This window comes from Gavialis gangeticus, unplaced genomic scaffold, assembly GCF_001723915.1.
Source record: "Gavialis gangeticus isolate Ggan-Ray unplaced genomic scaffold, GavGan_comp1, whole genome shotgun sequence".
NCBI classification, from domain to species: Eukaryota; Metazoa; Chordata; order Crocodylia; family Gavialidae; genus Gavialis; species Gavialis gangeticus.
In genome coordinates this window covers 65,059,397-65,074,368 of record NW_017729033.1, presented here as the reverse complement: position 1 = coordinate 65,074,368, position 14,972 = coordinate 65,059,397, and the positions used below count along the sequence as shown (strand labels likewise).

The 14,972-nt window shown below is 43.6% G+C and overlaps 1 protein-coding gene across 1 annotated transcript in view; it reads left to right on the top strand.

Annotated features, from left to right (window-relative positions):
- The first annotated feature begins 6 nt into the window (after window positions 1-6).
- Window positions 7-14,972, top strand: part of KCTD8 (potassium channel tetramerization domain containing 8) — a 220,845-nt gene continuing 205,879 nt past the window's right edge. Inside the window, exon 1 of the mRNA XM_019526623.1 lies at window positions 7-837. Coding sequence (XP_019382168.1) covers window positions 27-837 — 811 coding nt within the window. The 5' untranslated portion in view covers window positions 7-26. The remainder of the gene's footprint in view (window positions 838-14,972) is intronic.

Below are 14,972 nucleotides of genomic sequence, written 5' to 3'. Positions count from 1 at the left end.
CCGGCCCCATCCTGCCCATCAGCGACATGGTGTCGGCGGCGGCGGCGGCGGCGGCGCCCGGCTCGCCCTTCCCCGAGGTGGTGGAGCTGAACGTGGGCGGGCAGGTGTACGTGACCAAGCACTCCACGCTGCTGAGCGTGCCGGACAGCACCCTGGCCAGCATGTTCGCGCCGGGCCGCGGCGGCGCGGCGGGCCGGGACCTGCCGAGGGACAGCCGCGCGCGCTTCTTCATCGACCGCGACGGCTTCCTCTTCAGGTACGTGCTGGATTACCTGCGCGACAAGCAGCTGGCGCTGCCCGAGCACTTCCCGGAGAAGGAGCGGCTGCTGCGCGAGGCCGAGTACTTCCAGCTGGCCGAGCTGGTCAAGCTGCTGGCGCCCAAGGTGGCCAAGCAGAGCTCGCTCAACGACGAGGGCTGCCAGAGCGACCTGGAGGACAGCGCCTCGCAGGGCAGCGGCGACCCGCGCCAGGCGGCGGCGCGGGACAAGCGCTCCGGCTTCCTCACCGTGGGCTACCGCGGCTCGGCCACGGCGCTGCGGGACAACCAGGCGGACGCCAAGTTCCGGCGCGTGGCCCGCATCATGGTGTGCGGCCGCATCGCGCTGGCCAAGGAGGTCTTCGGCGACACGCTCAACGAGAGCCGCGACCCCGACCGCCCGCCCGACAAGTACACGGCGCGCTTCTACCTCAAGTTCACCTACCTGGAGCAGGCCTTCGACCGCCTCTCCGAGGCCGGCTTCCACATGGTGGCCTGCAACTCCAGCGGCGCCGCCGCCTTCGTGCCGCACTACCGCGACGACAAGATCTGGAGCAGCTACACCGAGTACATCTTCTTCCGTGAGTCCCGCGCCGGCCCCCGGCCCCGGGCTTTGCGCCGTGTTGGCAAGCTGCGGAGCCCGGGATCAAACCCGTGGCAGCCTCCCGGCGAGCCGCGCGCCGCTCAAGGGTGCCCCGCAGTGCCGGCAGCGCCGGGCGCCCGCAGGCTGCGCGCAGACCCCGCCAGCCCCTCCTGACCTGCTGGGCTCAGGTCCTTGCAGCAGGAGAAGGGCTCCAGTATTTGGTTGGTTGTTTTTTGCCCTGAAAAAACAGAGCGCAGACTAAAGAGCTGGCGTCTTCCGAGGTGCCTCGCGGGGGGTGGGGGGCTTGAGTCTAAAAAAATGAGAAGATATGCCTCCCCACAAGGTCTTGGCACTCTTGTTTTAGGTGGAAACAGAGCTAGGGGGGCACCCGGGGTCTTTCCTTCCTTTGACCTGCTCCTTTTTTACCACTTTGCTGGGACACAGGGAAGGAATCACTCAATGGGCTCCTCTGAAGTTCCCCCCCCCCCAGCCCAAGCCACCCCAAGTGCGGTGCTGCGGTTGACGGAGGTTGAATCTCTTCTGCTTCTACTTTGCTGGGACCAGACGCTGTTGCCTTGCTGAGCAGCCCCCTCCCCCCTCCATGCCCATGCTCGTGCCCATCGCTGCTTTCTCCAGCCGTGCGAATAGTGGCTTGCTTTAAATGCAGCTGGTAAGGGGGGGTGTGACTTAATTTATTTATATATTTATTTACATATTTATCCCCCCCGTGCAAAAGGCTGGATGTGCTAAGTGCAAGGAGAAGGGTGGGCTCAGGAGCTCGCCGGTTTCGGCACCCTGGAGAGGGAGGGTCTCGTTGTCTGCCCCCACTCCCCTGCAGACTCCTTCTAGCTCCGCGGTGCTTTGGGAAGCTCTGCCCCACACCTCAGAAAGCCTCGTCGTCTCCCGTCTCACGCTGCCAGCCCCCAGCTTTGCCTTTCTCTGTCTCTAAGGTGTGCGTGTGTTTGGAGAGGGGGGGGGGTGGATGACGTCTCCTGGCTTTGAGCGTTTCAGCGGTTTGGCTCAAGCGAAGCTTAAAACGCCAGGCTCAAAGCAGGAGAGGGCTTCCAGTTTTGCTCGCTGCATTTCTTACCGGTCTCATGAACTACAAAGTCAACAGGCTTCATCCAGCCACATGCGTTCAGTGCAGGATAGAGCAGAACAGCGACGAGAGCATCATTTCCCCGCAAGTGTGTGAGAGCGCCTGTCTCTTATCAGGAGCCCATTACTCCTTTCTAGTTTGCTGTGCCTCTCTCTGCTGACTTCAGGCAGCTTGCAGGTGGCAGCATCAACTATAGATGCAAGTTAGACTGCACAGGGCTAGGGCAGTGACTAGAGAGCAAGCTGGGCTAATGAAAAAACAGCTGGATTAAAAAAAATGTTGTTTGGCAAAGATTTTTCTTTCAAAGACACGGGGAGCTTTAAAACTTAAAAAAAATTATATGTTTGGAGGGTTGAGTTAAAGCCGGTGGAAGAGATGATCGTTGTTTCCCCTGCTTTGTGGGCGTCACGCTTTTTGGGGTGGGGGGAAGTGAGGAGGGAATGGTTTAGTAAAATGTCTGCCTCTGTAGATATTTACTAAAACATCTGCCTCTGTAGATAGGTGTAGGTGCAACCACTACTAACTTCATCAGGAGTAGGACTGAGTAGAAGTAGTGTCTTGGGTAGGCAGCTGTAGCTGGAGATGATATTTAATAGAGCAGATAGCAACCACTGAAGTCTCTCACAGGGGAAAACAAGAATTTACTCTGTGATGGAAGTGGTGGGCACAGCATTATATATCTTTTGATGTGATAATTAGCTTTATAACAGCATGTATTTAAAAAAAACAGTTATGAAATCTATCAAACTATGGTGCCTTTAGCTTGGGAAATATAAATGCAGAGAGGTAGCAGCAGCCTTTCATTTTACTTTTCTGGACTGAGTTTGTAAATTATACTTTCTGGGTGCATTCAGTGCAGAAAGTATAAATAGGTTTTTCCAAAATATTAGAAAGTCCTGATTTTTGTTACTAAGACTGTTAAGGATATTCAAAGATCTGCCCCTCCCCCTCCATAATAGTTTCCCAAATAGACAATAATAATTAGTTTTGTCTGTTTGATGTTCATGTTTTGCTTTGAATTTGTTATGGCAATTGTATTATTACATAGAACAGTGCACCATTTGAAATCATTAGTTCAAATTAATCCTGCGTGTAACTCTATGGACTTCAGTGAAAATATTCCAGAGAGTAATTCTGTTTATTACATGATTTTTGTTTTTAATTGGTGAAAAATAATTTCTGCAGTTTTCCAGTTTGTTTAGTTTGTGCATTTGACAATACTTTGTTTGGGTTTTTTCCTGCAGGGTTTTTCCTGCAATTAGTTTTCCTGTTGTTTGTGGGGGTCTTTTTTACACAGTCTGAAGGAGTAAGAAAATTGGGAGAGTGACAGTCAGTGAAACTACTTTTAAAAATATGTTTTTGTGATTGGTTAAATTTAATATTTATAGATCTTTTTACCAATTAATATATTTTAATGGGATAGTTTGCTTGGTTACCTTGCTTTAAAATTGTAAAGGGAAGTTTGTGTTTGGCCTCTTCACAGGTGTACAGTGGGAGAGGTGGCTATCCCCTGTACCCCTGCCTTTGTAACCTGTACCATGATCAGAGAGGCTGCTCAAGGTTTATGTCTCTGCTGACACCAGACTTTAAAAAATGAGCGGGAAACTGGTAATGTCCTTGTCCCAAGCCTTCACACACCAGTAGAAGTGGCTGGGCTCAGAGACAAATGGGCACTTTACAAGAGTAGCATAACAGTCACAATGCTTTTTGCATAACTACAGGAGGAACAGTCTTTGGTGCAAGGCTAATGTTTCCGAGAACTCTCTCCCAGTGAGGAGCTATAGATTACCTACTATTGGCCTTTGTCCTAAAAGAGTTGAGCCCTGAATAAATATAAGTGCTTTTAGTCCACATCAGAGTGTCGTGCTATGCAAGTAAGACACCTAATTTTGTTACACTTTCATAATTAAACACAATCATTTAGTTATGACTTGTAGACATGTTGCTCTCAGATTTAACATCTTCAAAGAAGGACAATATTTAGTACTTGGATGCTACTTGTATGTAAGTAGTCGCACAGTATTCTCTCTTTGAAGGTAATTCCTAAGGCCTTGTAAACACCTCTTTTTTAAAAAAGAAAGGTAGATTGCATATTAATCCACTAGTTGCACAAGAAACATACTGTTCACCAGCTTCCTTCGGACCAAATCCTGCTGTTGGATACATGTATTGTATTCCTATTGGGAGCTACTGATGCAAGTTTGGGTGCAGAATTAAGCTGTGACTTATACAGTATACCTGAAGGTGTCAGTTCCACCAGTTGACAAACTTGCTGTGAAATCTCTAATATTGCTGTATGTATTAGTTTGAAATCTCCAGTTACTAGATTTTTTAAAACAAGAATTAGTTTCATAGTTTGCTAAAAAATTAATTCACTTTGCTCTGTGTTATTGAAGTTATGGATTACTTTTTCATAATTGGGCTGACTTCTTTGGATTCAAGATCCAAAAGTTACTTAATACTGCTCACTCTGAGATTATGTTTCAGTCAGTGGCAATATGTCCATATCTCTTGTAAATATCAGGTTCTTTGCCTCCGGTGGTGTTTAAGCTATTAAAGTATGTATTGATTATTTCATTTACCTACATATGTGCTACATAGTTTGTATTTACATTTAACATACAGCTTAGCTCTGAAAAGGATTCTACTATAAAAATTACAAACTGTATCTATTTGGTGATTTAAAAATGTATGTGGGCAGTATTTATTTGTTTATGTTGGTGCTGCAAAAAGTATACAGCATTATTTATTTCCTGATACCTCAGATGGAAACCCCACCTGCATTTAAACTTGGAATTTGCCTACCCTCTCAGGATGACATCAGGGTGATTCAGCTTGGCAAATATAATAATGAATGATCATTAGCAACCATAATAATGAATGCTCATTGAGTTTGGGAAGAGAGAGAAAAAGGCTCCTCAATAGCTGTTTTCCTGCAGTGTGCTTGAAGTTGTCATCCAAATATGTGGATTAATTGAGTATTTGTGCATAATGTGATGGCCATTGCCCTAATTCTAATCTCATCCTAAAAAATGAGATTTCCATCCTAAATATGGAAAGAACTGCTTAGAATTACTACTCTCTGGTTCAAATGGTTGCAACAAACTCAGGGCAGACATCCTCCTGCTAGGTGGTTACTTTCTGTGAAAGGGTACAATATATTTTTGACCTCTGTTTGACTCCTGTGTGGTTCACTTTGTCTCTTGCTGCTGTTGTGTAATATAGGATCGCCTGCACTTACTATTACTGTACATTCTTTTGGAAAACATAATTGGTCTTAATGGTTCTCACATTTAACATCTGCCACTCAATCTGACTTACGGGTGTTGAAAGTGTGGCACTCAGCTGGAAGCTTTCTCTTCTGAGTTGACGTTTATTGTAAGAGGGATGCAGAACTGCCACATGAGAAACTTGGAAACCTTTTTTGTTTTGACATTCTTGTTTTATGTGTAATATTTTTTTCTGTTTTCTTCTTCCCTATTTTTGTTTGTAACTAATGACCGTGAATTTATGCTGCTTATTTTCCACCTGAAGTCATAGCTCTCTGTGAGATTATTTTGGTTGCTGTGGAAATTGTCACAAAAAAGCAATAATGACTTCATATTCAGCAGGGAGCAAGCAGCAGGAAAAAAAATGATTTTTTAAGAAATAATAGTGCATTTTCATAAAAAAAATCCTTTTTATTTAATAGAGGAGAAGAAAAACAGAAATTGACCTGTTAAAGGGGGTAAAAAAATTGCTACAAATTCCAAAGTGTCAGCCACTCTTTAAGTGCTAAATCCATCCCATGCCCTACTTGAGTAGCTGGAGATCAGCAAAGATCTTCAGACTCCTTCTCTCAGGCCACAGAGTTAGGTCAAAGCCAGTCTCTGATCAAAAGGTTAAAAGAGCCTGTTTGGACTATCTCTAACCTGGCTTTTGTTCTGCTGTCAGGGAAACCACCATGTTCCTAAGTAGTGAAGGCTGGATTTGGATGGGCCAGTTTATACAATATCCTCAGTGTTGTTCATTTCCTCAAAAGAAAAATGATTTTCTGTTGAACAGTGTAGAGTAACATTTTGCCTGGAAACATACAGGACTGTCACTTGCAAATCAAGAGAAGTGATTCTTCCATTCTATTCAGCATTCTACTGCAACCAGTTTTGGGCTCCACACTTCAAGATGGATGTGGATAGTTTGGAAAGTGTTCAGTGCAGAGCAACAAAAGTGATTAGGGGCCTAAGAGGCAAGACTTACGAGGAACAGCTGAAAGAACGAGGGTTATTTAGCCTGAGGAAGAGAAAACTGAGGAGGGGATTTAATAAGAGTCTTCAGATACCTGAAGGGTGATTACAAAGAAGACGGAGATGAGCTTTTCTCTATGACTATAGGGGGCAGGACTAGGAGCAATGGCCTCATGCTTCACTAGGGGAAATTTTAGATTGGAGATAAGGAAGAACTTTCTGATTACGACGGTGTTCAAACATTGGAACAGGCTATCTAGAGAAGCTGTGGAATCTCCATGTTTGTAAGTTTTCAAGAGTAGTTTAGACAGATACTTGGCTGAGATGGTTTAGTCACGGATGATCCTGCCCCGATCTGGGGGCTGCACTAGATGACCTTGTGAGGTCCCCTCCAGCCATACTTTCCTATGATCCTATGAGGTCATAGCTGAGGTTGCTGGTTTTTGATGGTTCTAACTACTTTGCCTGTCTGTATCTCCAGTTCATACACTATACTTGATCTGAGCCTCAATATGGAAGAATTCATATTCTGATGTAGACATGTTGTTTCTATTGGGATTGTTGTGCAAGAACTTTCCAAAAGTATGTGAGGCTGAACTCAGTTTTATTAGTCCTATAGGTCTTAGAAAGTGAAAACAAAGCAATTACAGGAGAGTGAAAAAACAAAGTTCATTTTTGTAAAATTGTTTTTAGCCTATATATCCTTCCTAGTTACAGAATAAGCAATGATGATTTTTTATCTGTAGAAATTGGTGTCAGTCAGCTTCCAGTTACTTGTTTTTGACTTATATGTGGCATTTCATGAAAAAATTTATCTTCTTTCATAAATTTGGGCAGATTATTTTTGGGAGCAGCATTTTGGTGGAACAGTGCTCACCTTTCCACTGCAGAATACTGGTAAACCCTCATGTGTTATCACTTCTACAAGGGCATTGGATATACAGGATATATCCACGCAGACATAATTTCTATATTAATAAGAATCTCATGTGTCTACCAAAGGGAAAAATAAATTCACATTGTTTCCCTTCTGCATTCCTATCAAATGACAACCTTTCTATTCTATCTTTAAAACTTTGCAGATTTTTATGGGACAATTTTACATTTCTTCCCAAACTATGCTCATACCAGAAGCAAAGAGGAGATGGGAGAGGATTTTGAGGAAACTATTCAGTCTTTGGGGGCCTGGCTAGCCACTAGCATAACTACAGACACTTTCAGGACAGCTCTAATTTAGATTTGGTGGCAATGAGCCTATTGGCTAGCATCCAGCCAATCCTTTTCTTATTATTTCTTGAGAATTTACTTTATGGGAAATCTGAGGAGAGAGAGATTAGCACCATTCTTGTGCTTCTACATCACTTGGGACTCCCTCATACTAAGAGAGTTTCTCTGAGTCATTTCTATAAGGCCTACAGTATCTTTTTCACCCCTGGAGACTTACCAAGAATCTGATGTCTTCTGTTTGAAAGAAATAATAGATTTTCTATGAATTAAAAAACCCAGCTGATTACAATTCTTAAAAACTGGCTTTTGGGGCATTCAAAATACTCGGCAATGAATTATAAAATCACTGTAATAAAGCTTCCTTGTGAAAGGAATAGTGTGGTATTGTTTTAAAAGATACTGTATATAAACAAAGTGAGATGGAATATTTCCTTCTTTGAATTATTCTCAAATAAGTACCTACCAAAAGCATATACATATATGCTCCTCCATCTATTTTTCTAGCTTGATAGACACAAAAAGAGATACTTGATCTTATTACTGATGATATGCAAAATGTCACATCAGTTCACTGGACTAGGATTGGGCCTGTAATACATGTCTGCATGCATTGACACACATTAGTTTCCATTCAGTTTTCATGCTTTTAGCGGTTTCATAGACATGTATTATTTAGTGTTGATGTTTGAAACTGCATTTCATCATTATTGCTGCAAACAACAAGAGGAAGGTCAGGGAATGTGTAGGTCCCTTACTAAATGGAAGAGTCAACCTACTGACAGATGGGGAAAAGGCTGAACTACTCAATGCCTTTTTTACCTCAGTCTTCACAGGTGAGGTCAGCTCTCAGACTACTGCATTGGGTGGCACAGTCTGGGGAGAAGGTAAGCAGCCCGCAGTGGTGAAAGAACAGGTTAGGGACTATTTAGAAAAGCTGGATGTGTAGAAGTCTGTGGTGCTGGATGCACTGCATCTGAGAGTGCTGAAGGAGTTGTCTGATGTCATTGCAGAGCCACTGGCCATTGTCTTTGAAAACTTGTGGCAATCAGAGGAGGTCCCAGACAATTGGAAAAGGGAAAATATAGTGCCCATATTTAAGAAAGGGAAGGAGGAGGATCCAGGGAACTACAGATTAATCAGCCTCACCTCAGTCCCTGGAAAAATTGTGCAGCAGGACTTCAAGAAATTCATTTCTAAGCACCTGGAGAAGAAAGTAATCAGGAACAGTCAGAATTAATTCACCAAGTGTAAGTCAAGCTTCACCAGCCTGGTTGCCTTCTATGATGAGATGACTGGCTCTGTGGATATGGAAAAAGCAGTGGATATGATATACCTTGACTTTAGCAAGGTGTTAGTCCCCTGCAGCGTTCTTGCAAACAAGCTAAGGAAGTATGGGTTGGCTGAATGGACTGTGAGGTGGATAGAAAGTTGGCTGGATAGTCAGGCTTAATGGGTAATGTTCAATGGCTTGAGGTCTAGTTGGCAGCTGGTATCAAGTGGAGTGCCCCAGGTGTCAGTTCTGGGGCCAGTTTTGTTCAATATCTTCACTAATGATCTGGAAGGTGGGATGGATTGCACCCTCAGCAACTTCATGGATGACACCAAGCTGGGGGGAGTAGTTCATACACTGGAGGGTAGAGCTAGGATTCAGAGTGACCTAGACCCACTGGGGGATTGGGTCAAAAGAAATCTCATGAAGTTCAACAAGGACAAATGCAAAGTCCTGCACTTAGGATGGAAGAATCCTATGCACTGCTGCAAGTGTGGGACCAACTGGCTAAACAGCAGTTCTGCAGAAACAGACTGGGGAGTTGCAGGGGACAAGAAGCTGGATATGAGTCAACAGTGTTTCCAAGAAGGCTAACAGCATACTAGGCTGCATTAGTAGGAGTGTTGCCAGCAGACTGAGGGAAGTAATTATTCCCCTCTATTCAGCACTGGTGAGGCCAAATCTAGAGTACTGTGTCCAGTTCTGGGTCCCCCACTATAGAAAGGACATGGACAAGTTAGATAGAGTCCAGCAGAGTGCAGTGAAAATGTTTAGGGGGCTGTGGCACATGACTTCTGAGGAGAGACTGAGGGAACTGAGCTTATTTAGTCTGGAGAAGAGAAGACTGAAGAGGGATTTAATAGCAGTCTTTAGCTACCTGAAGGGTTGTTCCAAAGAGGATGGAGCTAGAGTGTTCTCAGTGGCAGCAGATGACAGAACAAGGAGCAATGGTTTCAAGTTGCAGCAAAAGAAGTTTCATTTGGATATTAGGAAAAAAAACTTTCTCACTAGGAGGGTGGTGAAGCATTGGAAGAGGTTACCTAGAGAGGTGGTGGAATCTCTATTCTTGGAGGTTTTAAAGGCGCAGCTCAACAGAGCCCTGGTTGGAATGATCTAGTTGGGGGTGGCCCTGTTTTAAGCAGGGGTTTGGATTAGACCTCCTGAGGTCCCTTCCAACCTTAATTTTCTATGGTTCTATGAATAAGCAAATGATATTCTTATGTTATATTCATTAGTTTTCCTCCTTTCATCCCAACTGGCTTTCAGTTTTTCAAGAGTCATGAAATACTCCCTAAGAAAAATTAATTGAAGCTCAAGAACTCATCACATTTTGCCATAAACAAACCCTTTCAACTGAACTCTAAATTCTGTTCATATTTTATTAGGCAGGAATTGTTATAAATTCTCCTAAGAGTTGCAGCAATGTTAGCTAATGAAGTCCATGGAAATTATTGTTTCATTGAAATGGTGTTCCACTTTTAATAAATCATAAGTTGTCCTGTCATCAAACTTCTTACTACAAACCATTCAGAATATTTAATTTTACTCAAATACTTGGGTGCAGCTATTTGAGTTTTGAATTGTGGTAGAAGGAAAGATGTTCTAGCACATATATTTTATGAGTATATAAGTAATAATGTGCACACATTGTCAGTGTGATGACATTTCTTATGATTAGAGCTGCTATAAACCACTGGCAATATATCAGAGGATATTTTTTAAAAAAGAGTTCCTTATTGCCAGCTGTATTATGATATTTCATTTATGAGGAAAGGGAAATTATCAATGCCTATCCATTATGATAGTAGAAGTTAAAAAGATGGCAAAGAGATGGCAAACCATATCACCTACATTCTTGCAAAACAAGCTTGTGTACTAATACTTTGTTGAATCTAATTTTTAATGACTAAATGTTGCCATTAGGAGACTATTGCCTAGCATAATATAACTTTAATTTTTTCATGTCTTGATTTCATTCTTATACTTTGTGATAATGGGAGTTTAAGAGAGGTTCAAATCAATCTGATTATAAGAAAAAAAAGATATGGGTCAGCAGGAACAGAAATGCCTGGTAGGAAAAGAAAGCTTCCAGCTTAGGTCCCCATTGCACCTCAGGTACAACAATTTCCATGACATCTTCCTTCTCTTTGGGAGACGCATTGAGTCATATGCCATTTTGCCCCTCTGCCACATCCTAGTAATATCAGTTATGGAAGAATGATTTCACTCTCGAATTTCAATCTGGGTGGCCAGAGAAACCCATGCTAGCAGAACCAAGGGCAAAATCAGCCTTAGCAGATAATACAGCATGCTACATTTTTAATATACATTCTCTCTATTTACTGGTTGAATAGTTGCTCTAACCCATTCCCACCTCCTTACAAATTGTGTGTAAATGCCAAAAACTACATGTACATGGCTATAAATACACCATTTAGTCATGGAAAATCTCTTCCTGGGTAGGAGAGCACAGACAACCAATAGTCCTATTTTTTTCCCATGTTATCCATTTATTCCATAAAGGAAGTACTCTTTTGGTAGTCTTTGCTCCCACAAAGTCTACTGTTTCTTCTCATTCACAAAAGACCAATACAGAGACTACAGTAGTGCTTTGGGTTTAGGAGGCAATAACATGGCAATTCCAAACAATAAAAAACTGTTTATATACATGCAAAGGGGGTGAGGGGGCAACCAAGTTAGCTTAACTCACTTTCTCTTCTTTTTTTGTCCAGACATTTGCATGTTTGTACCATGGGTAGTCTGAGCTACCACCCTGTTTTGGGACTTTTGAGTGCTACTGGAATATAAATAATAAAAGATACAGAGATCCTAATAAGTGTACTTTTAGAAGGATAAAGTGTTCTGATATCACAGTACTGAGCTCACTGAAAAATTCTAGATAGCTAGAATATTACTGTACCGCATCTTGACTATTCCTTTGGAATGAATGTAACAGGAAAATTAGTTTTATTCAAATTAGAAGTGATTAGAAAAGCTCTTTCGTGAATGTGCTGAGGCTTCTCTCCTTTTAAAGGGGGATTATATGATGTGGCATGTGGAATATCAGACACTGGACTTGAGGATTCAGGTGATCCCTTACAATCATGTTTCCTTTTGGCGGCTGTGTAGGATCACCATTTTTGATGTGTCTGACTTTTTCTCTGTTGACTATTTAAGAAGCTTGTGAACCCAACTTCATTTTTGTAGTTCACTCTCTTGGGGCCAGGAACCTAGTTTGTGTGCATTGCAGAGCTTATTTTGAAGGACTCTAAGGTGTCTTTCTGGATTTTGCCCATTGTACCTATGTTTATACAGAGGGAAAAAGTGATCTAGGCAAGTATAGGTCCATTACTCTGACATCAGTAGTATGCATGGCTTGGGAAAATATAAACAAAAATTAAGGTATGAAATCTTGGGATTGATCAGTAATTTCCATGGCAAATTCAGTGCTATAAAATATAAACTGAAGGACATGGGTGTATTAGTTAAAAATAAGATGGTTATAAGCTACCAATATGATACAACCATAAAATAAGTGACTAAGTGACTATGGGTGTTTTTTACATGTGCTCCAGGAGTGTGTGTATATGTTGAGGGAGTGGGGGGGAGGCATTGGGCATTAATTAGAGCAGCTCCAAGAGCCAGTCTAATTAAAGCTCCCACAGTGTCTCATGCATCAGCGTCCCCTTGAATGAGCCTTAGTTAAAGCACCCCCACCACCATTTTGAAGCATGGGGACACTGATGTACAATGCCTGGAGGCTTCTGCAGCATGCTAATTAGCACACTCCAGAAGCAAGACTCAGTTAGCGAAGTCTGCTCCAATGTGCATCGGACCAGCCTCCCCACACATCTACTGGCACCCTAGGAAAGGTATTTCCAGTAAAAATGGGGAAATTAATAATGCTATTGTACAGGCACTGGTCATAGGTCATCTCACAGTATAAAACTCTGATCACCCATATTCAGGAAAGATTAATTCAAATTCATACAGGTCAGAGAAGGGTGATTAGGATTATCAAAGGAATGGAGATCCTATTTTATGCAAAGGGATTGGCTGGTTTAATAAGAGAAAGCTCAAGAAGGTATGTGTCGCCACAGAAGATCTATTTAAAGCAAAAGACAACAGAACAAGAACAAATAGGTATAAACTTACCATGAATAATTTAGTCTGGAAATTAGGAGATATTTCCTAACCATTAGAGCAGTGAGATTCTCAAATAGGAGTAATGGGGACAAAAAATCCTGACTACTTTTAGGTTTGATAAATGTATGAAAGGGATTAGGTAACGTTGTACCTGAAATAGCAGAGTACTGAACTCAGCAGTCAATAAGATCATTTCCAGCCCTGTGTTCCTATGAAACAGTGGGCATGTCTACATGAGATATTTACTGTGGAGTAGATTAATTCGCTCTGCAGTAAACATTGCACATCTACACCTGCACCCTTATTAGGCTGGAATAAACTAATTAATAGGGCTGTGTGAAGCTTTGGGTGCTGATTTGATTCAGAGGAAATTCAGCCCGATTTGCTGGCCTACTCCCTGAATCCAAATTGAATCAGGAGACCAATTTAAAGGTCAGAATCAATTCAAAGCTCTCTGAATCGATTTGGAAAAGATTCAGAGAGCTTCAGAGATTTGGGCAGTCCCCATTTGCTGCCACAGGGAGCTGCAGCTGGACTCCATGCTGGTAAGTAGGGAGGGGGAGGGGGAGCTGGAGAAGGGGGGAAGGGGCCATGGAAGGACCCCTGCCAGGCCCCATACCCTGCGTGCTTCCCCAGCCCTCCTGAGCACCCCTGACCCTTGCCTGCTCTCCCAGCTCCCCACCATGGCTGCCCCAGCTGGCCCCAGCTCCTGGCTCTTTAAAAAAAAGCCCCTCACTCACTGGCTGCTTCCAGGCAGCGGGTGGGTGATTCCCACTGCTCTCCACTGCCCCCCACTATGTGGGGGGCCCTGCCATGAGCTCCCCAACACCCACCTACACTCCCAGCTGCCCCTCATGGCTGCCCGGCCTTGCCCCAGCTTCCGGCTCTTTAGAAAAAAAACCCTGCATTCACTGGCTGCTGCAATGGTCTTGGGGTTCTGAGGACTCATGGCAGAGCCCTCCCAGACAGTGTGGGGCAGTGGGGGGTGGCAGGGATTGCCCCTCCTCCTCCACCTGGCAGAAACCAGTGAGTGGGGACTCTTTTTTTTTTTTTTAAATGGGAGCTGGGGCAGGGCACGGCAGCCCGAAGGCGGGAGCTGGGACAGCTGGCAGGGGTTCAGGGGGCTCATGGTAGAGCTCCCCATGCAGTGTGGGGCAGCAGGGATCACCTCCTCCCTCCCTCCCAGCCTTGCAGCAACTGGTGAGTGGGGTTTTTTTCTTTTTTTTTTTTAAAGAGATGGGAGCTGGGGCCAGGTGGGCAGCCATTGATGGGGCTGGGAGAGTGGGCAGGGAATGGGGCCAATTCGGAGATTCGACTGATTCAGCTGAATTGATCCAGGACAGTGATTCAAATCACTGAATCAAATTACTGTTCCCCGAATTGGCCGAATCCAAAATGAATACTAGCCACTTCACACAGGCCTATTTATTAACTCTGTACTATTTTACAAATACTATCCTGCTGCTGAGTATTTTATTCTGCAGCTGTGCATATGTAGATGCTCCCCCAGCTGGATGGGGCACAAGGGTGCTTCAGTGCAGGGGCTGCCTGCTGGCTAGCCCTACACTGGAGCATCCTCATGCCCCAGCCAGCCCCTCTACAGATTGAGCCAGGGGGATGGCAGGCTGGGACGGTTCCAACCTGACTCAACATGCTGCAGTCCCAGGCACATGTTCAAATGGTGTGTGTGTGTATGTGTGTGTATGTGTTTGTGTGTGTAATGTGTTTGTGTATATGTGTGTATATATATAGTGTGTGTGTATACACACATACATATATATGCATGTATATATCTGTGTGTGTATATATATATTTATATTATAAATATAAATTATATTTTATTACATTATATTATTCTATATATATATATTTGAGGTTTATGTGTGTGTGTGTGTATAAAACAAATATTAGTTATAATTATAATTAGTTCTGTCAGTTATTCATGGTTAATGCATGTGATTAACATGTTAATCAGTGTTTTGTAAGTTTTTTTTAATGCATTAATTGTGCACGTGGTTTTGGAGCCTGCGCCTAGGCTCCCACCGCTGCCTCTGGGCCACCCAGCAGGGCAGTAGTGGCAGCCTCGGCATGGGCTTCGAGTTGCTGCAGCAGCAGGGGGAGAGGCATGCACAGACACACACACACACACACACACACACACACACACA